General features: G+C 41.9%; 1 protein-coding gene across 4 annotated transcripts in view; it reads left to right on the top strand.

Moving 5' to 3' along the window:
- Positions 1 to 1,725: 1,725 nt before the first annotated feature.
- Positions 1,726 to 27,093, top strand: part of fcho2 (FCH and mu domain containing endocytic adaptor 2) — a 98,383-nt gene continuing 73,015 nt past the window's right edge. For 2 of the 4 annotated variants that reach the window (XM_065004748.1, XM_065004746.1), the window contains exon 1: positions 1,728 to 1,919. In XM_065004748.1, the coding sequence (XP_064860820.1) occupies positions 1,887 to 1,919 (33 nt within the window). In that variant the 5' untranslated portion in view covers positions 1,728 to 1,886. Of the gene's footprint in view, positions 1,920 to 27,093 lie in introns of all 4 variants that reach the window. The other 2 variants (XM_065004750.1, XM_065004749.1) reach the window with 2 other exon arrangements.

Below are 27,093 nucleotides of genomic sequence, written 5' to 3'. Positions count from 1 at the left end.
TATTAATGCCTTCTCACATGTATCTGGTTTATCTCTGAATATTAGGAAATGTGAATTATTTGCGTTGAAAAGATGTGACTTAAACTCAGTATGTAATATCCCTGTAAAAGATGTGATCACATATCTTGGTATTAAAGTTAGCAAAGATCAGAAAGAAAGGGCCAACTTAAATTTCTCTTCTATTGTAGAGAATTGGAAAGAGATTTAACTCCTGGTTATTAAGAGATCTTTATCTGGACATGTGCTTTTATCAAAATCTGAAGGTCTGTCCAGATTAGTTTATACCTCCCTTGCCTTAGATGTTCCTGTCAGTAACTAAAATGGTTGATACTAAATGATTTAACTGCATATAGAAGAATAAACCTCATTAAGAAAAGCGGTAATATAATCTTTAAAATCAAATGGATACAGAACTATTTAAGAAATAAGGATTGCATTTGGAATATAATCCCTAATTTAATATTCCAACAGATTGGTGGTCTAGAATTCTTACTCAAATGCAACGTTGATATGGGTAAAATCCCTATTAAGCTTGCTAACTTTCATAAAAAAGTACTTCTTACTTGGAACCTCATGTACAAACACAATTTTCCCCCACATAGGTATACATTCTGGAATAATAAAGACATAAAATACAAAAAGTCTTTATTTTCCTAGAACTGGTTGGACAACAACATTATTTGGGTTAAACAATTATTGAATAATGATGGCCAACTATATGATTATCAAGAATTCTAGGAGAACACACAATGTTACATTCACTCCTGAGGAGTATCACATTGTTGTTAGAGCTGCCCCTAAAGGTGCTTTTCTTCTTTTAGGAGAATATAACAATACTCCAAGTGCAACTGTTGAGGATTTTGTAGCCTCAATACAATTAGAAGGACTTGACATTTTAAACTGTAAATGTAATAACATGTATATAAGGAACTATGTCAATATGTTACTATTCCCTCTGCTAAAATGTACTGGAATTCAGCCAGTACAAGTGAATTGGAACAAAGTTGTCTGGTAAGTATTGTATATCTAATAAGGTGAAAGAAGTATCATACAAACTCATTCATAGAATCTACCCTGTAAAGACCTTTTGTTATACACAGATTTAAAATAGCTATTGACAACAAATGTGTATTTTGTGGTTGTGACCCAGAAACTCTTGACCATTTATTTTGGGACTGTTCTTATGTCAGAAGATTTTGGAGTGAGTTAGAAGATTTTATTTTATAAGAAACGACTATTAATGTTAATCTGAGAGACTCTGATATGTTTTATTTTGATCCAAATGATATGGAACCTGATTTAACTGTCCTTGTTAATTTGTTTATCTTTCATGGAAGATTCTTTATCCATAAAATGAAGTGGGCAGAAAACAAACCCCTCTTCATATGATTTAAGATAGAATTTAAATATTATTTTGAAATTATCAGTAAATGTAAAAACAAAAAAGCAATACGCACCATAAAACAATGTAACAAATTGAAAATGAATATTGATATGTAATACCACTGTTAGGTTTATGTACTTTTGCTTGTATATTTCTGGGGGGGGGGGGGGTGTTGTATTTGTTTTCATAATAATAATAAAAAACACGTGTTCACTATAATTCTAGAACCCATTCTAGAATATCAGTGCAGAACAGAAACTGCTGTTTTTCTTCCCACCATGGGTGGCGCTGTTTCTTCGTCTGAATTTTGGGAGGAGAAAGATTGAATTCAGTTGCCTTTCGCTTCCTAAAGGAGGTGGAGTCTGAGGTGGGGAGGGAGAAGAAAGGAGCGTAGGGAAAAGGAGCAAAAGGCAAACAACGGAAACGGAGAACGGCGGAGCATTTGCCTGAATTTAAATTAAACAAGAATATAGTTGCTGAGAGAAAAGAAGAAGAAATCAAGATGATAACGCCCTACTTCCTAGAGAATTTCTGGGTAGGTTCAGCTTTTTTTTGGCCGGGTTAGTAGGCTAAATTGTTTAGCTCAAGTCCCACAGTCCAGCAAGTGGATGTGACAAAGACATTAACAAATATATTATTCGCTTCAACCAGATTTATGCGTGATCTTTCCAGTGAAATTGAAGGATCTGGGTCAACACAATGTCACCCCCGCTACTTTTCTCGGCGAATATTATTTTGTCACCCCGGGGATTGGGCCTCTGAATGATATCTAACATGACCGCTGAATTGAATCCACCTCTTGTGCAGTCAATTGGCTGTTAAGGAGTGTCTTGGAATGTTTATGGTCTTTCCCGTGGAAATGATTGGACCTTTGTCATTGTCATTCACAATCCCTACTCGTCAGTTTCTTCCATACTGATGTTTCAGTGAGTCCAGATGTTTTAATAAGTTTGATGCAGGTTTATGCTAACTAAGGTGCTACGGTGTTGCAACATTTGTCTGAGTAAGAATGGTTACAATGTTGCAGTTTCCGTTACTGTACTACGTTGAAACATACTGAATTCTCCCCGAGTGATCGGTTCTGTTTTGACGTGGCCACATTGTGACTGAAGCTAGTTCAATTTAATCGATTATGTCGTATGAAGGCCTTTCCCATAAGGTCCACAATGTTTATTTAGCATCAAATCAAATTGTATTTGTCACATGCCGAATACCACAGGTGTGGACCTTAAAGTGAAATGCATACTTACAAGACCTTAACCAACAATGCAGTTTTAAGAAAAATAAGTGATAAGTTAAAAAATATATAAGTTACAAATAATTAAAGAGCAGCAGTAAAATAACAATAGTGAGGCTATATACAGGGGGTACCGGTACAGAGTCAATATGCGCGGGCACCGGTTAGTCCAGGTAATATGTAGGTATTAGGTAGAGTTATTAAGTGACTATGCATAGATAATAAACAGAGAGTAGCAGCAATGTAAAATAGGGGTTGTTGATGATTAGCTGTTCAGGATTCTTATGGCTTGGGTGGAGAAGCTGTTAAGAAGTCTTTTTGACCTATACTTGGCGCTACGGTACCGCGCTGTAACAGAGAGAACAGTCTATGACTAGGGTGGCTGAAGTTTTTGACAATTGTTAGGGCCTTCATCTGACACCGCTTGGTATAGAGGTCCTGGGTGGCAGGAAGCTTGGCCCCAGTGATGTACTGGGCCGTTCGCACTACCCTCTGTAGTGCCTTGCGGTCGGAGGCCGAGCTGTTGCCATGCCAGGCAGTGATGCGACCAGTCAGGTTGGTGCAGCTGTAGAACTTTTTAAGGATCTGAGGACTGCTCACTACCTGCTCCACTACAGCCCCATCGATGAGAATGGGGACGTGCTTGGTCCTCCTTTTCCTGTAGTCCACAATCATCTCCTTTGTCTTGATCACATTGAGGGAGAGGTTGTTGTCCTGGCACCACACGGCCAGGTCTCTGAACTCCCTATAGGCTGTATCATAGTTGTCGGTGATCAGGCCTACCACTGTTGTGTCATCGGGGGGGTGATCTGGGGGATCTGCTTGAAACATATTGGTATTACAGACACCGTCAGGGACAGGTTGAAAATGTCAGTCAAGACACCTGCCTGTTGGTCAGCGCATGCTCATATTACACTTCCTGATAATTCATCTGGCCCTGTGGCCTTGTGAATGTTGACCTGTTTAAAGGTCTTACTCACATCGGCTATCGAGAGTGCCATCACACAGTTGTCCAGAACAGCTGATGCTCTCATGCATGTTTCAGTGTTACTTGCTGCGAAGCGAGCATAGAAGTAATTTAGTTTCTCTGGTAGGCTTGTGTCCTTGGGCAGCTTGTGGCTGTACTTCCCTTTGTAGTTGTGTAATAGTTTGCAAGCTCTGTCACATCCGCCTCAGATCATCAGATCCGGTGTAGTACAATTCATTCTTAGTCCTGTATTGACACGTTGCCTGTTTGATGGTTTGTCGGAGGGCATAGCGGGATTTCTTATCAGCTTCCGGGTTAGTGTCCCGCACCTTGAAAGCGGCAGCTCTACCCTTTAGTGCCGTGCGGATTTTGCCTGTAATCAATGGCTTCTGGTTGGGGTATGTACGTACGGTCACTGTGGGGACAACGTCATCGATACACTTGTTGATGTGGTGTACTCCTCAGTGCCATCGGAAGAATCCTGGAACATATTTCAGTCTGTGGGTAGCAAAACAGTCCTGTAGCTTAGCATCTGCTTCTTCTGACCACTTTTTTTATTGACAAAGTCAGTGGTGCTTCCTGCTTTAGTTTGAGTTTTTTTAGTAGTCGTTCAATCTTCTCTGTGTAACATTTGGGATAGTGGGACAATTTGGAGTACAACAGATTTCTCATCCCTTGATTGAGGTACGTTTTCCAAGCCATATCTCGCACCCGCTCCGCAGTGTCTTAATTTAAGCAAACGGCCTGTTTTACCATGTCGTGCAGATGAAAGCAAGCGTAAGGTTTTGGATCTGCTGGCTATCGCAGCCACCTGCTACTTTGACAGCCTAGGCTTTATGGCAATGGACTTTGATATTGTCTCCCCCTCCCCCTTGCCTACTGTACATCACACACATATACAGTAACCATACCATAACATGACATCAGCATTTCCCTGTTGAAGGGCACAGACGGACAGTGACGGTGCATGTGGTGTGTAATCGCTGGTGTTTGGGGCCTCATTCCACAGATGTTTGTTGAGATCATAAGGAAGTAGCGGTCAGGGTGCGTCCCCTCCGTTCTGTTTCATAACAATCACAACAGTGAGCTGGACTAACCAGACCCAGAAATGAGGTCCTGCTGAGATGGAGCAGTACAATGGAGAGGAAAGAGGCCAGAAGTCTGGGATACAACACTGGTTAGCCTAGTCTGTGATACAGTAGGTTGATATCGGCTGTGACTGGTTGAACGCTATCAATAAGGCTTCATTGACAGTAGAACTCATCTTGATGAAGATAATGTAACACACACACACACACCATACTTTTTGAAGACCTTTGATATATATTTTTATCTACTAGAGCAATGGGTATATGATACAAGGAAATTGGCTTCGGAGTGAAGAGCACAAAGTGTATTTGTACTCTGCCATATAATAGTACAAGGAGAGGAAGGAGGAGGATGACTGTGTGCCTACACTAATAGTAGCTACACAACTGATTGTTCACTTTCAGTGGTGGAAAAAGTACTCAATTGTCATGTAAAAGTAAAGATACTTTAATAGCAAATGACTCAAGTAAATGTGAAAGTCACCCAGTAAAATACTACCTGAGGAAAAGTCTAAAAGTATTTGGATTAAAAATACTTAAGTATCAAAAGTAAATGGAATTGCTAAAATGTACTTAAGTATAAAAAGTACAAGCATAAATAATTTCAAATTCCTTATATTAAGCAAACCAGACTGCACAATTTTCTTTTGTTATTGACGGATAGCCAGGGGCACACTCCAACACTCAGGCATAATTTACAGATGAAGCATTTGTGTTTCGTGAGTCCGCCAGATCAGATGCAGTAGGGAAGACCAGGGGTGTTCTCTTGATAAGTGTGTGAATTGGACCATTTTCCTGTCAAAATGTAACAAGTACATTTGTGAAAATGTATGGAGAAAAAAGTACATTATTTTATTTCGGAATGTAGTGTAGTAAAAGTTGTCAAATATATAAATGGTAGAGTACAGATACCCCCAAAAATGACTTACTGTAAGTAGTACTTTAAAGTATTTTTTACTTAAGTAATTTATACAATTGATCGCTTTCAAGTCACTCGACAATTGGACTAATCTTGATGTGGCACAGCGGTCTAACATGCTGACCAGACCAGACTCGTCGCGTGCTCGAGCGTTGCAAAATAAATGTACACATACATGTTATTCAATCATTGCACCCACACTGCTCGCGAGCGTCGGCGTGGCCAGGCGCTAAATAGAAATCGTCTCTATTTGTGACGCTCAACACGCTGCAAGTCCGGACCCTCCCATCTCCTCATAGGTTTTTAGAAGCATATACCCACGTGGGTGATTGTAGCATATACCCCCGGTAGGTTGTAGTAATGCTGTAAAGTTGGTTGCCAACCGGCATATTAAGTCCAAAATAAGATAAAGAAGCCTGAGGAAGGAGGAGAGATGATGAGAAAAAAACGGCAAACTGAATTCCTATCTGTGGATTAATGCTTTTCGACCTGTCCGCACACGCTCGTCTGGTTTGGTCAGCATGTTAGGCACTATCTCCGTGCTAGAGGCGTCACTACAGACCCTGGTTAGATTCCAGGCTGTATCACAACCGGCTGTGATTGTGAGTCCCACAGTGCGGCGCATAATTGACCGAGCGTCGTCCGGGTTAGGGTTTGGCCTGGGTAGCCCTTCATTGTAAATAAGAATTTGTTCTTAACTGACTTGCAAAGTTAAATAAAGGCTAAATAAAAGAGAAAAAAAAGGCCTTGGCTAAATACCACCACTGATTTCTTGAATAATTTTTTAAATATATGTTTTGATGTACTTCAACTTACTAGACTAGAGAAACCGGTATATGATGGTAGGAAATCAGGTTTAGAGAGAAAGAATGAAGACCACAAGGTGTATTTTTACTCTGCCCAACGTGTCGTTTCTCTAGAGAGAAATCAAATCATTTACAAGAGAAATCAAGTCATGAACTATGTGGGATGCTGGGCACACACACTCTCTCTTACACACACAGATATTTTCACCGACTCTTGCACATCATCCATCCATGCACATGCCCTGAATTTCAAAATGTTGACATGGCAGCATCTCTTCCCTCAAACAAGTGTTTTAGGAATGCAGGAAACGCAGTGTAGTGTCTACTGTGTCACTGCTATGCTTCCCATTCAATGGATTTGCTCCCCATTTTAAATGAACCTGCTCCCTCTTTCCATTCGGATTTAAATATTTTCTACCCAACAGTCAATAGTATCGTACAGTATAGCATTGTTTGCGGTCTACTGTGTTTTTTATGTTGGGTTTGTTTGCATGCATAATGCATTGTGTTCATGTACAGTAGGCTCCATATAATCCAGGAGCGTATTCAATAATGTTCAGATAGACATGTATTGTGCAGAACAGACATGGCTCTCTTATCGTGTGGAATAGCTTTGTGTCGCCTCTAAACATTAGATTTCTGTCTGCTATTTCAATGTCTCAACCTACTGAATGTGACTGTACCCCAGGCCAGGCATATAGCCTACTGCCCTCCAAGTGAACTGTCTGTCAGTGGATCAGCAGGTTGGGTTGTGTGGAGGAAGGGCTTGTGTCTGTCCCCCTCAGCGTTTCATGGGACAATAAGATGGCACCGCGATAAGCAAACCGTGTTAATAGAGCAAACAGCCCTGGGACATATTTCTCGTGCGTGTGTGTGTGTGTGTGTGTATTAGTGGAAAGGGAAGGGAGCTAGTGGGAAGTTATTAGACCACACACCAGGAAGGAGAAAGCTGTCCTAGGGGGACACACACATCCACATAATTCTTACACACTGAAACACGACGAGAATGTTCTAAAAAATGACTGTTGACATGTTTTTTTTGTTTTTTTTACTTTGATTAGCCTCAAATGTAGTTTCAAATCACTCCATCCTTCCAATACGTGATGAAACATGGTGAGATGAGACACCGGGCCTCGTAACATTACCATAGCTTCTGCCCTCTCCCTCACTGTAAAGAGCCACTGTCCAAATAATAAATGGCTGCCTTTGTTTGTCTTGCCTCTTATTTGTTTTCCTCCGCTGAGCGTTGAATATGAGGTCATCACAAAATGTCATGCTAGATAGAGGATAGCTCCTAACTCCGACCCCTGACTCTCTCGCTCTGTGGAGAGGAATATAGGAGAATTTGTTGTTGTTTTCTTTTGGGTTATGGCCATGAGATTCAGTGTTGAGCTCATCAGAGATGGGCCCAGCCATATGACAGTTGGAGGAATCTTTTCTTTCTCCCCTGGTATCTGGGGTTGGGAAGAATAGGTCAACATTGAGTTGGGAAACGTGGGTTCCGCAGGGAACGGCTACTCTTGAGTCGAGTCAATTTTATATTTTGCCTCCCAAATAAGGCCCAGAGTTTTTCCTCGTCAGGTCACGTTGTCAGGAAAACTCCTGGCCCTATAGACATTTGTGCTTGGGAGCAACTTGGAAAGGCAACTATTCCTCTGCCAACAGAATGCTTGATTATGAATGGGGTGTGGTGGAGACAGCAGTAAAATATAGGTCTAGAATGGTAGTTGCTTGCCTCGCAGCAATTTCTGCAGGCTCTTGTTTTGTCTAATCCTGATTATTGTCCAGTCGTGTGGTCCAGTGCTGCAAGGAAAGACCTAGCTGATTCAGAACAGAGCGCCACTTTTTGCTCTTAATTGTAATCAGAGGGCTAATATAAATACTATGCATGCCAGTCTCTCTTGGCTAAGAGTTGAGGAGAGACTGACTGCATCACTTCTTTTTATAAGAAACATTAATGTGTTGAAAATCCCAAATGGTTTGCATAGTCAACTACACACAGCTCTGACACACACACTTATCCCACCAGACATGCCCCCAGGGGTCTTTTCACAGTCCCCAAATCCAGAACAAATTCAAGAAAACGTACAGTGCTATATAGAGCCTTTATTGCATGGAACTTCCTTCCATCTCATACTGCTCAAATGAACAGCAAACCTGGTTTTAAAAAAACAGATCAAGCAACACCTCGCGGCACAACGCCTCTCCCCTATTTGACCTAGATAGTGTGTGTATGCATTGATATGTAGTCTACGTGTGCCTTTTTAAAACCATGTAGTTCTGTTTTTGTTTTTTAATGATGTTCTGTATTATGTCATTCTGTATCATGTTTCGTGTTGAACCCCAGGAAGAGCAGCTGCTGCTTTTGCAACAGCTAATGGTGATCCTAATAAAATACCAAAGGTCATGACATTGAGGAGAAGGCCTTACAGATACTGCCCATCTGTCCTAGCTTCATGCAGTCATAGCGAACCTCATGTGAGTTTACACTACAACCTTGTGTGTACTTACTTAACCATGAAACTCTCCGGTCCAGTGTGAGTCAGTGAGTTACTGTTGGTTTGACATGTTGTGACAGACCTGCGTGGTGCTGCTCTGCTCGCCTCTCGGGCGTTCTCTAGTCACATGATCCTCAGCGCCGTTGGCAGGCAGACATTCTAATGATGTCATAAGGGCGTCTGGGTTTACACATGCATGTGTTGAGGAGAGCTCTCTTGCTCTCCCGAGGGCTCCCTCCCTGCCTCCCACCCATTTACAGAGGGGAAACCTTTTACAATATCTGTCTGGAGAGAGAGAGAGAGATAGAGACTTAAGCTGTCACACATACTAAAAGCCTTTGTGAGTTTGTACAGACAAGGATGTTTTTTCATAGCTTTCACTTGGCCAGTGTGAGTGTGTCCACCTGGGTTATAAGTACCGTTGGTCAACTAACTGCTCCAAGGCTTCTTTTGGCTTCGTCACTGAAGTTTCCACTACTGAAGAATCAAAGGATATGTGAACATTTGATCTGATGTTATTTGATCTAAATGTACACAAGTACAAAACCAAGTTCCTGGCCAAGCCTAGTGGGAGTGAAGAGAACCAGAGATTGCACTCTTTGCCTCATTTATTTATACAGTGATGACCAATGATGATTTAGGGAGTAGCTTCCAACCAAGGATTTTAGCTGTATTTTTTGAATGGGCAAAATAAACCATGTTCTGTTTTTCCACATCTCACAAATCAAATCATATCATGAAGTTTTGATGAGGATACATATTCTGGTCTGGTGGCTAATGGGCTCTTTAGTCTGGTTGCTGTAACACACTTTTCTCTTCCAATCCAATTTCTTTTGAGAATTACAGCAAACTTTTTTCGGTCCTGTGCTAGAGTTCTGATCTATGCACTGCAATTTTCTTTTTCCTTTGTTTTGACTTGCTTGTTATTCGTCATTGTGTACATTTTGTGCTTGGCTGAAATGTGAAGATTGGTGCTATAATGGGCTATTTCCCATAAAGATCTAGTTTAGCATAATTTGTTCTACCAAAAGCAAACGGAACACATGACACATTCTCTGTTTGGGGCCAGAAAGACAGATGGACCTGGGGCATTCCCATCCGTAATCGATATGCATCAATTTATTTGTAAAATAGAGACCAGAATGGATCCGAGGACAACTAAACCTGTTCTATATATATATATATATATATATACACACACACACACACACAGTGGGGCAAAAAAGTATTTAGTCAGCCACCAATTGTGCAAGTTCTCCCTCTTAAAAAGATGAGAGAGGCCTGTAATTTTCATCATAGGTACACTTCAACTATGACAGACAAAATGAGAAAAAAAAATCCAGAAAATAGGATTTTTAATGAATTAATTTGCAAATTTGAATCTTGGTGTTCTCCATCAAATGCCAAATGTCCTGCTCGTTGTTGGGCTCTAAGCACAACCCGCACCTGTGGACGTCGGGCCCTCATACCACCCTCATGGAGTCTGTTTCTGACCGTTTGAGCAGACACATGCACATTTGTGGCCTGCTGGAGGTCATTTTGCAGGGCTCTGGCAGTGCTCCTCCTTGCACAAAGGCGGAGGTAGCGGTCCTGCTGCTGGGTTGTTGCCCTCCTACGGCCTCCTCCAATTCTCCTGATGTACTGGCCTGTCTCCTGGTAGCTCCTCCATGCTCTGGACACTACGCTGACAGACACAGCAAACCTTCTTGCCACAGCTCGCATTGATGTGCCATCCTGGATGAGATGCACTACCTGAGCCACTTGTGTGGGTTGTAGACTCCGTCTCATGCTACCACTAGAGTGAAAGCACCGCCAGCATTCAAAAGTGACCAAAACATCAACCAGGAAGCATAGGAACTGAAAAGTGGTCTGTGGAACCACTCCTTTATTGGGGGTGTCTTGCTAATTGCCTATAATTTCCACCTGTTGTCTATTCCATTTGCACAACAGCATGTGAAATTTGTCAATCAGTGTTGCTTCCTAAGTGGACAGTTTGATTTCACAGAAGTGTGATTGACTTGGAGTTACATTGTGTTGTTTATGGGGCGGCAGGGTAGCCTAGTGGTTAGAGTGTTGGACTAGTAACCGAAAGGTTGCAAGTTCAAATCCCCGAGCTGACAAGGTACAAAAATCTGTCGTTCTGCCCCTGAACAGGCAGTTAACCCACTGTTCCTAGGCCATTATTGAAAATAAGAATTTGTTCTTAACTGACTTGCCTAGTTAAATAAAGGTAAAAAAAATAAAGTGTTCCCTTTATTTTTTTGAGCAGTGTATGTATACATACACATGATCAGACCCGATCCGAGTGCGGGAAGCAGCAGAAAAGTCCATTTTTAAGCTACTTTATTAACCAGAGCTGATAAGGCGCGAGGGAGAGGCGGCAGAGTGAGGTGATGCTCTAGCAGGGTCCGCTGTGTGTATAGGCTACCGAGTGACACAGGGAACCGGAAGGAGCGAGGGAGAGAGACGAGAGACAGCAATCAACCAAGCCGACTCGCGCTATAGTAGGCTAATGCCTGCCATAGCTAGGTTATTTATCATCTAATATGATTACGTAGTAGCTACATGTCTTGACTGTAATGAAACCCGGAGAAGCTAGTTAAGGTAGCTAGATAACTAGGCTAATTGAGACTGTATGCGCTTTCTCGTCCTACATTTACAAACAACAACTCCATTCAGAATATACAGTAGCAGCCTACCTGTTGGATCTTGGTCATTGTAGCCTATCCTTTTAATTCCATCTTCCATTGATTTATCCCCTAACATTTGCCCCAAACAGAGGCTCTATGACTGTAGCCTATTGCCGCTTTGATGACTTAGAATTGACCAAAAACAAGCTACACGCGCTACTCATGAAAAGCAAAGAGCAGTAGCATGAATGATATAATTTCTCTCTCCGTCTCTTCCCCCAATCCTGACCTCACACTGCAGTATTTGGATCTGTATGGGTCCTTCTGGACAAGTCAGTTAACTTTACACAGACCCTTGACAATCAGATCTGACCAGGACCCGTGACATTATTTAGAATTCTGGATCCGGGTATTCGGGTACGGGTGGATCTCTGAAGACCTCTACCACAGGACAGCTCTTGTTAAAACTAATGCACGATTTGCTAAGTGACTGAAATGAGCACTAATTCATGATCATCAGAGTTGAGCTCTGTACTGTCTCTCCCTGCATAAGGCTCTGCAAAACCACACAATCGCCACGTCTGGTGTGCAAACACACACCAACACCTCTGGTCTATAATGGTAGGTAGAGAAATGGGAATACTGTAGAGTTAGTGTAGTTGGAGGTGGAACATACATGTTCTAATGCTATCCATTGCATAATTAGCAATTCAGCCATAACCAAATAACTTCCTCGGGATATGGAACGTTGTGAACTACATGTGGTTATATTGGTGCAGAATGGAGGCCTCCTATTGGCATAGAATGGAATACATATATTGGAAAGCCATGCACATTTCACACGACATAAAGCAGCATGGTGTTTGATTAGGATTATAACATCTGCCACATGTGGATATAGGATATTTGACATGTTTTGTGTCTTCATTTACGCTGCTGCTACTCTGTTTACCATATCCTGATGCCTAGTCACTATATCCTGATGCCTAGTCACCTTACCCCTATACTTTTGTACATGTAGCAAAGATACAGTTGAAGTCGGAAGCTTACATACACCTTAGCCAAATACATTTAAACTCAGTTTTTCACAATTCCTGACATTTAATCCTAATAAAATCCCTATTTTAGGTCAGTTAGATCACCGCTTTATTTTAAGAATGTGAAATGTCAGAATAATAGTTGAGAGAATGATTTATTTCAGATTTGATTTCTTTCATCACATTCCCAGTGGGTCAGAAGTTTACATACACTCAATTCATATTTGGTAGCATTGCCTTTAAATTGTTTAACTTGGGTAAAATGTTTCGGGTAGCCTTCCACAAGATCCCACAATAAGTTGGGTGAATTTTGGCCCATTCCTCTTGACAGAGCTGGCGTAACATACAGGTTTGTAGGCCTCCTTGCTCGCACATGCTTTTTCAGTTCTGCCCACACATTTTCTATAGGATTGAGGTCAGATCTTCGTGATGGTCACTCCAATACCTTGACTGTGTTGTCCTTAAGCCATTTGCCACAACTTTGGAAGTAAGCTTGGGGTCATGGTCCATTTGGAAGACCCATTTGTGACCAAGCTTTAACTTCCTGACTGATGTCTCAAGATGTTGCTTCAATATATCCACATAATTTTCCTGTCTCATGATGCCATCAATTTTGTGAGAGCACCTTCTGCAGCAAAGCACCGCCACAACATGATGCTGCCACGCATGTGCTTCACAGTTGGGATGGTGTCTAGTTAAATAAAGGTTTTAAAAAAAAAAAAATAGTAATAAGGACATTTCTCCAAAAAGTACCATCTTTGTCCCCATGTGCAGTTGCAAACCATAGTCTGGCTTTTTTTATGCCGGTTTTGGAGCAGTGTTTTTTTTTTCTTGCTGAGCGGCCTTTCAGGTTATGTGGATATAGATACTTTTGTACCCGTTTCCTCCAGCATTTCCACAAGGTCCTTTGCTGTTGTTTTGGGATTGATTTGCCCTTTTTGAACCAGGAGACAGAACGCGTCTCCTTCCTGAGAGGAATGACTACTGCATGGTCCCATGGTGTTTGTACTTGCGTACTATTGTTTGTACAGATGAACGTGGTACCTTCAGGTGTTTGGAAATGGCTCCTAATGATGAACCAGACTTGTGGAGGTCTACTATTTTTTTGGAGGTCTTGACTGATTTCTTTTGATTTTCCCATGATGTCAAGCAAAGAGGCACTGAGTTTGAAGGTAGGCCTTGAAATACATCCACAGGTACACCACCAATTGACTCAAATGATGTCAATTAGCCTATCAGAAGCTTCTAAAGCCATGACATAATTTTCTGGAATTTTCCAAGCTGTTTAAAGGCACAGTCAACTTAGTGTATGTAAACTTCTGACCCACTGTAATTGTGATACAGTGAATTATAAGTACTAACCGACTTGCCAAAACTATAGTTTGTTAACAAGAAATTTGTGGAGTGGTTGAAAAACAAGTTTTAATCACTCCAACCAAAGTGTATGTAAACGTCTGACTCTGGACACCCCTTTCAAATGAATGGATTTGGCTATTTCAGCAACACCCGCTGCTGACAGGTGTATAAAATCGAGCACACAGCCATGCAATCTCCATAGACAAACAATGGCAGTAGAATGGCCTTACTGAAGAGCTCATCAGACATTTTGTCAAATGTCTGTCCTGCTAGAGCTTCCCATTCAACTGTAAGTGCTGTTATTATGAAGTGGAAACGTCTAGGAACAACAACGGCTCAGCCACGAAGTGGTAGGCCACACAAGCTCACAGAACGGGACCGCAGAGTGCTGAAGCTCGTAGCGTGTAAAAAAAGTTTGTCCTCAGTTGCAACACTCACTTCCGAGTTCCATACTCCCTCTGGAAGCAACGTCAGCACAAGAACTGTTCGTCTGGAGCTTCATAAAATGGGTTTCTTTGGCCAAGCAGCCGCACACAAGCCTAAGATCACCAATCGCAAAGTTGTTGGCTGGAGTGGTGCAAAGCTCACCGCCATTGGACTCTGGAGCAGTGGAAACACATTCTCTGGGGTGATGAATCACGCTTCGCCATCTGGCAGTCCGACAGACAAATCTGGTTTTGTCAAATGCCAGGAGAATGCTACCTGCCCCAAATGCATAGTGCCAACTGTAAAGTTTGTTGGAGGAGAAATCATTTTCTGGGGCTGTTTTTCATGGTTCTGGCTAGGCCCCTTAATTCCAGTGAAGGGAAATCTTAACGCTACAGTGTACAATGACATTCTAGACCATTCTGTGCTTCCAACTGTGTGTTGGGGAAGGCCCTTTCCTGTTTCAGCCTGACACTGCCCCTGTGCACAAAGCAAGGATAATACAGAAATGGTTTGTTGAGATCGGTGTGGAAGAACTTGACTGACCTGTACAGAGCCCTGACCTCAACTCCATCAAACACTTTTGGGATGAATTAGAACCCCGACTGCTAGCCAGGCCTAAATCACCCAACATCAGTGCCCGACCTCACAAATGCTCTTGTGGCTGAACGGAAGCATATCCCCACAGCAATGTTCCAACATCTAGTGAAAAGCCTTCCCAGAAAGGTGGAGGCTGTTATAGCAGCAAAGGGGTGGACTAACTCTATATTAATGCCCATGATTATAGAATTAGATGTTTGACGAGCAAGTGTCCACATACTTTTGATAATTGAATGTAAATATGATATTGGAACGGACTAAATGCTTTTCACTGTACTTGTGTACGTGACATTTAAAACTTAACTTAAACTATGTTTTGCTGGCAACCGTTGCACATGTCATGAGATTAGAAGCATTGAGTGAGTTGTTGACATTTGAGGTGTTGCTACATTTGGCTGATCTCTCTCAGTGATCCATGCATTGATGGCAGGGGCGCAACTTCCACTGCATTTTTGTCCGCCCCCCAGTTTTATCATTGGAATGTGATGCAAAATGAGGGAACGGTGCACTTTAGGACCATGTGGAGGCCTCTGCGTAGTCGGGTATGAAGTCCCCACCCACTTCTAAAGCCAAAGTTGTGTCCCCTGAATTGATAGTGCGGCACTATAGGCTAACTGATGGAAACGTCAATTGCATAATGTGTGTGCTACTTTTTCCACTCGGTCCTATTGACTACTGTATGTGTAAAGTACAGTACATGTTGTATTTTGTTTGTTAGCAAAAATGTCCCAATGAATTTCCACTCATTAGAGAATATAGGCTAGTTAGTTGTGAACTAACGCGAGACGTACAGAGGTAGTTTGAGTGAAGCTCTAAGTGAGACTGAGTATGAGAGACCGAGAGCCATTACAATTTAGCTTGAGTTCACTACCTCCCGACCTGGCTAGCTGTCTGTGTGAGTGAAACCAGTGTTCCCAGTAGAAATACACACGTTTACACGTACGCTTGTGCACGTACACACTCCGTGCAGTCTTCATTTGTCAACTTCTTGCATGGTTATACTCTTGCCTACTTTTGTCTAACTAAGGCCAATGTTTGTTTGCTGACTGTAGCAGTGCAGCATAGCAGCAATTCCATGGTCTGGTCTCTCACTGGCAAAACAATATTCTACTGCATTTGGCATGCAAAACATTACAGAATCCATTCTTTAAGCGGGGTAAAAGTAGCATGTTGTACTGTATCAGTTGCTAATCATCGGCACAACTTGAATAGGTCTATTGATTCTATTTGGGTAAATGGGTACATTTATTAAAGTGATCTCTCTCTCTTTTAGCTTTCTCAGCCTCTCTCTCTCTCTCTCTCTCTCTCTCTCTCTCTCTCGCTCCCTCCCTCCCTCCCAGTTCTTGGGAAGCTTTGAGCCCTTTCAATTGGACATTGTGGCCATCTCTAGTCTCGCTCCACAGAGGCATCGATTGATATGCACGTGCCAACCCTTCCACAGGTTATCTTTCACTGGGGTGGAGGGCAGTCTTTACAGGCCACTTACTGCCAGGCCAAGAGTAATGACTGGCCTTGAATTTCAAAATGTGTGGTTAGAATTTGAATCACTCTACACCAGAGCCTTGGTCAATACGTCTCCAAATGGGGCATTTAAAGTCGAGAGCCATGTGGCACTCCTGTCTCCTAGTATCACTGAGTAAGTAGTGTTACAAAATAGCACGGTTGTTTTCAGACTCATAACCGTGACAGCTTTCCCTTGTATAGAATGTGTGTGACTGTTCCTTGCGAGTCACTATGGGGCATTGTACTGGTGGGGTGGAAAAAGCAAGAACGCCCAGGCCTGTTTCCTGTGATTGTTTTTATTTCGCTTTTGTATTCATTTTTTCTTCTTCTATACTGCTGCATTCCAGTAGCACATAATATTAGCCCTTCCTATTACTGTAAACATTTTGTTTGGAGTTTTATTTTGTCTCCGACTCCTCTCTCTACAATCTTAATTTCTCTTTTTCCTGCCTCTGTCTCTCACTCTCTGTAGCTCTCTTGGTTATCTAGTCATTGCGGTGACTAAGGTCTGGGACAGCCACGGTCTTTACAGTAGGTGGCAGACAGTGGACACAGTTTGCAGCTGTTAGCCTAGGGTATGTAAAGCATGGTGTGTGAGTCATGTGCTAAAGTCATACTATTGATTATAGCCACAGAGCTGAGGCCCGTGCTGAGTCCGAAATAGCACCCTGTTCCCTATATAGTGTACTACATTTGACTAGAGCCCTGTGCAGTGACATTTCAGACAACAGACTGGACTGGGTTAAATAACACTATAACAAGAAGTCCATTTCAGACCAATGCTGTTCTGTCTGCAGGAAACTACAGGGCACTGCAGAGATGTCAGAGATGTCTTTTTCTCTCTTGTTTCTGTTTGCGTTGCAAATATCTATCCTCGTATGCACTAGGCTGCAGGTTCGTTTGGAATGAGCCTTGCATGACCCTTGACCTCTCGGAGGGGATAGGTAGGAGGGGGCACACAATATGGTGGAATTAAATGAATCCGTGTGTTAAATGAGCACAGCGGGGTGTGATGATGATGTATGACACCGATACAAAGCGCTGACTGTGGCCCTGTTCAGGACGCAACCAGGAAGTGGCTGTGTGGCAGTCAAGGGTTATTTCAGTTGATGAGGTGAATCACAGCTGGTGCACAGATGGAAGAATGAGGGTATTTCATATCTATGCTGTGCCAGGGTTGATGGTTTAACCAAATAATTGGTTTCTGTCATACATTCTCTATAAACTGCTTATAGGGTAAGGACACCGATATGTAATATTTGTCATTTGGGTTTACTTTCCCTTTAACATTGGGTGTCCTTAAAATATGTATTATCACCTAATGCAGGTCAACCTGGTAATATCAGAATGTAGGATACAGTTCTGTCAGATTATATTCACACCCCTTGACTTTTTGCACATTTTGTTGTATTACAGCCTGAATTTAAAATAGATTAAAATTTGTTTTGTTTGTCACTGGCCTACACACAATACACGGAGTTCACAAACTGCTACACTTGTGAGAACAAGTTTTAGTTTATTTCAATCCATCATTTACGAGATTTGTCAAAAAAATCCATTGTCTTTTGTTTGGAGTGCTCCATGTGAGTAATGAGCATGTGTCTGGTTTCTCTGTCCTGGTAATGATGAGGGAGTATGCGTACCTGAGCATTTATAGAAGTACCTGGCCTGCTGCGCGAAAATGTAGAAAAGTGTTTTTTGTGTGTTTTTTTTTTTTTAACATATTCCGAATTCTATATTAAAACTATAGCTCCACACAGTAAGCTATTTGAAAAATCTTTACAGCAGTCTCCCCCTCAATAATCACCATTCCTTGGTGTGAAAGAGCAATAGAATTTATTGGCCTAGTGCTGCATAGGCAGACGACACCATTCTGTATACTTCTGGCCCTTCCTTGGACACTGTGCTATCTAACCTCCAAACGAGGTTCAATGCCATACAACACTCCTTCCGTGGCCTCCAACTGCTCTTAAACGCTAGTAAAACCAAATGCATGCTTTTCAACCGTTCGCTGCCTGCTCCCGCACACCCGACTAGCATCACCACCCTGGATGGTTCCGACCTAGAATATGTGGACATCTATAAGTACCTAGGTGTCTGGCTAGACTGTAAACTCCCCTTCCAGGCTCATATCAAACATCTCCAATCTAAAATCAAATCTAGAGTCGGCTTTCTATTCCGCAACAAAGCCTCCTTCACTCACGCCGCCAAACTTACCCTAGTAAAACTGACTATCCTACCGATCCACGACTTCGGCGATGTTATCTACAAAATAGCTTCCAACACTCTACTCAGCAAACTGGATGCAGTTTATCACAGTGCCATCCGTTTTGTTACTAAAGCACCTTATACCACCCACCACTGTGACCTGTATGCTCTAGTCGGCTGGCCCTCGCTACATATTCGTCGCCAGACCCACTGGCTCCAGGTCATCTACAAGTCCATGCTAGGTAATGCTCCGCCTTATCTCAGTTCACTGGTCACGATGGCAACACCCACCCGTAGCACGCGCTCCAGCAGGTGTATCTCACTGATCATCCCTAAAGCCAACACCTCATTTGGCCGCCTTTCGTTCCAGTTCTCTGCTGCCTGTGACTGGAACGAATTGCAAAAATCGCTGAAGATGGAGACTTTTATCTCCCTCACCAACTTCAAACATCTGCTATCTGAGCAGCTAACCGATCGCTGCAGCTGTACATAGTCTATCGCTAAATAGCCCACCCAATTTTACCTACCTCATCCCCATACTGTTTATATTGATTTACTTTTCTGCTCTTTTGCACACCAGTATCTCTACCTGTACATGACCATCTGATCATTTATCACTCCAGTGTTAATCTGCAAAATTATAATTATTCGCCTACCTCCTCATGCCTTTTGCACACAATGTATATAGACTCTTTTTTTTCTACTGTGTTATTGACTTGTTAATTGTTTACTCCATGTGTAACTCTGTGTTGTCAGTTCACACTGCTATGCTTTATCTTGGCCAGGTCGCAGTTGTAAATGAGAACTTGTTCTCAACTAGCCTACCTGGTTAAATAAAGGTTAAATAAAAAAATAAAAAAAAATATGAGTTCCAGCCCTCATTTCTTTAGCCGTTAATGGATCAATGTGTCCTTATGGCAGGCTGGTGATCTCGCATTGGTTGACTTTATTATTATTTTAGATTGTTATGATTAAACACGTGACATTGATTTTGAGAAACAAAAATGTATTTAAAATGAAACTGTTCCACAAATTTTTCACATATGAAAATTGGAACTGTCACGCAGGAAGGATGGAAATTGTAGAATAAATTGTAAGCTCCCGGGGCAGCAGGTAGCCTAGTGGTTCGAGTGTTGGACTAGTAACCGGAAGGTTGCAAGATCGAGTCCCCGAGCTGACAAGTTAAAAATCTGTCGTTCTGTCCCTGGACAAGGTAGTTAACCCACTGTTCCTAGGCCGTCATTGAAAATAAGAATTTGTTCTTAACTGACTTGCCTAGTTAAATAAAGTAAAAATATATATATAAAAAGATCAACTCACGAGCCGCCTATGAAGTCGTCATAAAATAATTGCCAGTCGTCATAAAATAATTGCCTCCACGTTTCCATGGTTGGATTTTGCCTATAGGCTACTTTGAAGCAAGGTAAGACATGCCTCATAATAAGAAATAAAACGTTTTCTGTTTTCAAAATGCATGCTGTCTCCAGCTCACATTGTAAGGTGTGGGTGACGTGCTGATAGCCTGTTGCCTGCACCTCAATGGTGCTTCAATTACAAGTTTAAAAAAAAATATATATATTATAATTAATCGTGCAGCAAAAACTGTTTTTAACGCGTGATTGCATTTAGAATTGTTGCACAATAAATGGGCTTATAAAAGCACATGTTTAATCCAGCAGCAACCAGTTGAGGAAGAAAATAGGCTCTGTCTGTGTGATAGTTGTGAACAAAATTATGCAAATTAACCTATAAACCAATATGCATGACGGTCAAATGTATTTCCATCGACTGGTATTTCCATTTAATGACTAAAAAGCATTATTTCGCAATGGGATTATTTGAACGTCAAAAATTGTATTTATCGGCCAAAAGCCTGAAATTGACGGCTAACCGAAAACCTGCCCGAGACGCAGCTCCGTACTACCTGTAAGACATAAAGAACTGAAACTATGTGCCTTCAGAAAGGAAGTATGATTTATTCCACATTTTGTTGTGTTACAGCCTGAATTCAGAATGGATTACACCCCCCCCCCCCACCCATTTACACACAATACCCCATGATGACAAAGTAAAAACATGTTTTTAGAAATGTTTGCACTTTTTCTTAAATTGAAATATCAAATTTACATAAGTATTCACACTCCCGAGTCAATACATGTTGGAATCACCTTTGGCAGTGATTATAGCTGTAAGTCTTTCTAGGTAAGTCTTTTAAGAGCTTTGCACAGCTGGATTGGACAATATTTGCCCTTGAATGTTACATTCTTGAAGAAGCACTGTCAAGTTGGTTGTTGATCATTGCTAGATGGCCATTTTCAAGTCTTGCCATATATTTTGAAGTTAAAACTGGAACTAGGCCACTCAGGAACATTCACTGAACTCTTGGTCAGCAACTCCAGTGTATATTTGGCCTTGTGTTTTAGGTCATTGTCCTGCTGAAAGGTGAATTAGTCTCCCAGTGTCTGTTGGAAAGTAGTCTGAACCAGGTTCTCCTCTAGGATTTTGCCTGTGCTTAGCTCTATTCTATTTCTGTTTTATCCTGAAACAATCCCCATTCCTTAACGATTACATGCATACCAAGTGGTGTAAAAAGTACCCAATTGTCATACTTGAGTAAAAGTAAAGATACCATAATATGAAATGAAAGTCACCCAGTAAAATACTACTTGAGTAAGTCTAAAAGGATTTGGTTTGAAATATACTTAAGTATCAAAAGTAAAAGTATACATCATTTCAAATTTTTTATATTAAGCAAACCAGATGGCACAATTGTTCGTGTTTTTTATTTATTTAAGGATAGCCAGGGGTACACTCCATAACTCAGGCATCATTCTGTGTTTAGTGAGTCTGCCAGATCAGAGGCAGTAGAGATGACAAGTGGTGTTCTCTTGATAAGTGTGTGAATTTCAGGGAAAATGTATGGAGTAAAAGGTACATAATTTAGTGAAGTAAAAGTAAAGGCTGTCAAAAATATGAATAGTAAAGTACAGATACCTTAAACTACTTAAGTAGTACTTTAAAGTATTTTTACTTAAGTACTTTACACCACTGTGCATACCTAAAAGATGATGCAGCTACCACCATGCTTGAAAATATGAACAGTGGTACTCTGATATGTTGGGTTGGATTTGCCCTAAACATAACTCTTTGTATTCAGGATGTGAAGTTAATTTCTTTGCCATATTATTTGCAGTTTTACTTTAGTGCCTTATTGCAAATAGGGTGCATGTTTTGTCATATTTTTATTCTCTACATGCTTCCTTCTTTTGACTCGATTATTTCAGTTTTTATTGTGGCATTACTACAATGTTGTTGTTCCATCTTCAGTTTTCTCCTATCACAACCATTACACTCTGTAACTGTCACAATTGGCTATTGTGAAATCCCTGAGCAGTTTCCTTCCTCTCCAGCAACTGAATTGGGAAGGACACCTGTATCTTTGTAGTGACTGGGTGTTGATACACCATCCAAATTGTAAACAATAACTTCACCATGCTCAAAGGGATTTTCAATGTCCGTTTTTTTTTACCCCATCTACCAATAGGTGCCCTTCTTTGAGAGGCATTCTAAAACCTCCCTGGTCTTTGTGGTTGAATCTGTATTTTAAATTTACTGCTCGACTGCGGAACCTTACAGATTATTGGATGTGTGGGGTACAGAGATTAGGAAGTCATTCAAACATCATGTTAAACACTTATTGAGTCCATGCAACTTATTATGTGACTTGTTAAGCACGTTTTTACTCCTGAACTTATTTAGGCTGACCGTAACAAAGGGGTTGAATACTTATTGACTCAAGAACTTTTTCAATTTTTTTATTAATTTGTACAAATTGTCTTATTTAAGATTCTCTTTGAAGAGGTAAGGTTTCAGCTGTTTTCAGAAGATGGGCAGAGACTCTGCTGTCCTAGCATCAGAGGGTTGTTCTAAGTTCACAACAATGCTTAAACCACATCAGAAGACCACTTTTGAGGTCTGGGAGAAATATACTGCATTTTAATTTTAGCGTGTAGTTACCCTTTAATGCAAGTGTGCACCAGCCGGAGACTGTTGTTTGGTTAGCGATGTTTCTGTAGCGCTCATGTGATTGCAGAGTTTGCAAAACAAATGGCCATTGGATAGATGCAAATAATCATGATGTCATTTTGCCAGGTAGGCATAAGCTACTTTGTAGTCAACATGGACCTCAAATCTTGAGTGGACAAGTGACAGTGACCGCATGGAATTGAAATTGACAGGTGAGAGAAGGGGGCAAAATAGAAAATCTCAGTTTAGGAGAAATTAGTAGCCCTGTGCCATCGCCGCGACGACCAGATGCTCTCGGGCTATGAGAGAACACATAAATGATGAGAGATCAGCTGGAGTAGCATTGTTCTCATGGGGTAATCCATGTCTCCATCAGAAAGTCTAGGGACTTTAAGGTGACAAAGGCTGAGATGAGCTCATCCTTGTTGACCACTGATTGGCAGTTCCAAAGGCTGCAGGAGACTAGGAAGTCCACATGCGTTGTGTGCGCTGGGATCAGTTTGCTAATTTCTGCCCTCTGCTGGACAGCCCTAGGCTCTGCAACAGGATAGCCCTTTGCTGCAGGAGGATATTGCCTCTAAGACCTGATATTAGGCCAGTTTTGTGTTTGACCTCCATAATTTGTAGGGGTAAAATTATGGCACTGTAAGGTATTCCTCGAACGACCATTGAACTTCACTAAACCATAGCCTACTATTCAGAGGAAAGCATGAGGTTCGGAAATCGTTGTTTATACTTTTGGCACAGTGAATTTGGTTGTTTATTTCAGCTCAGTGAAGTTTGCACATATAGCCTATTTTGGAAATATGCTAAACACAAATATAAACAATTTCAACGATTTTACGGAGTTACAGCTCATAGGGAAATCAGTCAATTGAAATAAATTCAATGGGCCATAAACTATGGATTTCACATGACTGGGCATGGGATGCAACCATGGGTGGGCCACCCACTGGGGAGCCAGGCCCAGCCAATCAGAATGAATTTTTTCTTCACAAAAAGGGCTTTTTTTTTTTACAGACAGAAATACTCCTCAGCATCAGCACAACCATCCCCCACACCCCACCCCCAGATGATCCCGCAGGTGAAGAAGTCCGATGTGGAGGTTATGGGCTGGTGTAGTTACACGTGTCTGCGATTGTGAGGCCGGTAGGACGTACTGCCAAATTCTCTAAAATGACAATGGAGGCAGCTTATGGTAGAGAAATGAACATTAAATTATCTGGCAACAGTTCTGGTGGACATTGCTGTGGCATTGTGTGACAAAACTGCACATTTTTAAAGTGACCTTTTATTGTCCCCAGCACAAGGTGTAATGATCATGCTGTTTTTTTTGCGTGTATTTTACCCCCCTTTCCTCCCCAATTTCGTGATATCCAATTAAGATCATGTCTCATCGCTGCAACTCCTCAACAGGCTCGGGAGAGGCAAAGGTCGAGTCATGCGACCCCAGAAACATGACCCGCCAAACTATGCTCCTTAACATCCGCCCGCTTAACCCGGACGCCAGCTGCACCAATTTGTCGGAGGCGACCTCCCGACCCACCACAAGGAGTTGCTAGAGCACGTTGAGCCAAGTAAAGCCCCCCCCCCTCCCCAGTCAAACCCTCTCCTATCCCGGACGACGCTGGGCCAATCGTGTGGCGCCATATGGGGCCAGTTGTGACACAGCCTCGGATCGAGCCCAGGTCTGTAATGACGCCCCATGCACTGCGATGCAGTGCCTTAGACCACTACTGCGCACTCAGGAGGATCCCATGATCACATGCTGTTTAATCAGCTTCTTGATATGCCACACCTGTCATGTAGATGGATTATCTTGGAATAGGAGAAATGCTCATTTAACAGGGATGTAAACAAATTTGTGCAAAACATTTGGGAGAAATAAGCTTTTAATGTGTATGAAACATTTCTGGGATTTAAAAAAAATTCAGTTCATGAAACCTGGGACCAACACTTTACATGTTGCCTTAATATTTGTGTTCAGTGTATTTATAATGCTGACCTACCCAGTGCTCTTTCTCCCTGTCGGTTTGGTATTTGAGGTACATTAGCAGTGTTACTGTGTCAGCCCTATTGTCTCCTCTGCTGTGAATAGAGTTAATGATTCAGCTGTATTGTGAAAGAGCTGGCCTTATTCAACTACTTAATGCTTAAAACAAAGGCCGAGATAAAAACGGTTCAAAAGTAGTGTTTCTTTTAAAACTGCATTTCCAGAGCAAGTTAACCATGAATAATACATTGGCACCTTTTAAAACCGTGGCTCACCTAGCTTATGGGGGACACTTAAATAGGGGACACCTATTTGAAATGGCAGGCGGTTAGAGCTCAGCCAATTGAAATAAAGAAATGATTAAACATAAACACTTTGCTGTCGAGGTTTGAGATGGTGGATAAGTTCTCTTAGAACTGTTTGTAAGTGACCGAATGAATAAATAGGCTACATAGACAAAACACAACTTGCTCTTCAATAAATAATTGGAAGAAATACCTTCAGTGTGTGTGTATGATCAAACCAGAATGTCTTTAGGTGAGGAGCCGCTTCCCCACGTGTATGAAATGCAATATCTAGCAAAGGACCTCTGCAGGCTCTAGTTTTGTCGCACCTGGACTACTGTTCAGTCGTGTGGGTTAGGTGCCACAAGGAGGGACCTCCAAAATGACAATTGGCTCAGGACAGGGCTGCACGGCTGGCCCTTAAATGTACATGGAGAGCTAACGTTAATAATATGAATGTCAATCTCTCCTGGCTCAAGGTGGAAGAGCGATCGACTTCATCACTACTTGTTTTTGTAAGAAGTGTTGACATGCTGAATGCACCAAGCTGTCTGTTTAAACTACTAGTAAACAGCTCAGACACCCATGCATACCCCACAAGACATCCCACCAAAGGTGTCTTCACAGTCCCAAGTCAAGAACAGACTATGGGAGGCGCACAGTTCTTTGTAGAGCCGTGGTTACATGGAACCCTGATTCTACATCCGGTAACTGATGCAAGCAGTAGAATCAGATTTTTTTTAAACTGATAAAAATTCAGCTTATGGAACAGTGGGGAGAGACACACGCATAAGACACGCAACTCTACACATATGTACACATGGATTTTGTATTGTAGATACAGTGGGGCAAAAAAGTATTTAGTCGGCCACCAATTGTGCAAGTTCTCCCACTTAAAAAGATGAGAGGCCTGTAATTTTCATCATAGGTACACTTCAACTATGACAGACAAAATGAGAAGGAAAAAATCCAGAATCACATTGTAGGATTTTTAATGAATTTATTTTCAAATTATGGTGGAAAATAAGTATTTGGTCAATAACAAAAGTTTATATCAATACTTTGTTATATACCCTTTGTTGGCAATGACAGAGGTCAAACGTTTTCTGTAAGTCTTCACAAGCTTTTCACACACTGTTGCTGGTATTTTGGCCCATTCTTCCATGCAGATCTCCTCTAGAGCAGTGGTGTTTTGGGGCTGTTGCTGGGCAACACGGACTTTCAACTCCCTCCAAAGATTTTCTATGGGGTTGAGATCTGGAGACTGGCTAGGCCACTCCAGGACCTTGAAATGCTTCTTACGAAGCCACTCCGTTGCCCGGGCGGTGTGTTTGGGATCATTGTCATGCTGAAAGACCCAGCCACGTTTCATCTTCAATGCCCTTGCTGATGGAAGGAGGTTTTCACTCAAAATCTCACGATACATGGCCCCATTCATTCTTTCCTTTACACGGATCAGTCGTCCTGGTCCCTTTGCAGAAAAACAGCCCCAAAGCATGATGTTTCCACCCCCATGCTTCACAGTAGGTATGGTGTTCTTTGGATGCAACTCAGCATTCTTTGTCCTCCAAACACGACGAGTTGAGTTTTTACCAAAAAGTTATATTTTGGTTTCATCTGACCATATGACATTCTCCCAATCTTCTTCTGGATCATCCAAATGCTCTCTAGCAAACCTTAGACGGGCCTGGACATGTACTGGCTTAAGCAGGGGGACACGTCTGGCACTGCAGGATTTGAGTCCCTGGCGGCGTAGTGTGTTACTGATGGTAGGCTTTGTTACTTTGGTCCCAGCTCTCTGCAGGTCATTCACTAGGTCCCCTGTGTGGTTCTGGGATTTTTGCTCACCGTTCTTGTGATCATTTTGACCCCACGGGGTGAGATCTTGCGTGGAGCCCCAGATCGAGGGAGATTATCAGTGGTCTTGTATGTCTTCCATTTCCTAATAATTGCTCCCACAGTTGATGTCTTCAAACCAAGCTGCTTACCTATTGCAGATTCAGTCTTCCCAGCCTTGTGCAGGTCTACAATTTTGTTTCTGGTGTCCTTTGAAAGCTCTTTGGTCTTGGCCATAGTGGAGTGTGACTGTTTGAGGTTGTGGACAGGTGTTTTTTATACTGATAACAAGTTC

This window comes from Oncorhynchus nerka, linkage group LG19, assembly GCF_034236695.1.
Source record: "Oncorhynchus nerka isolate Pitt River linkage group LG19, Oner_Uvic_2.0, whole genome shotgun sequence".
Taxonomy (NCBI): Eukaryota; Metazoa; Chordata; class Actinopteri; order Salmoniformes; family Salmonidae; genus Oncorhynchus; species Oncorhynchus nerka.
This window is presented reverse-complemented; position numbering and strand designations above follow the sequence as displayed.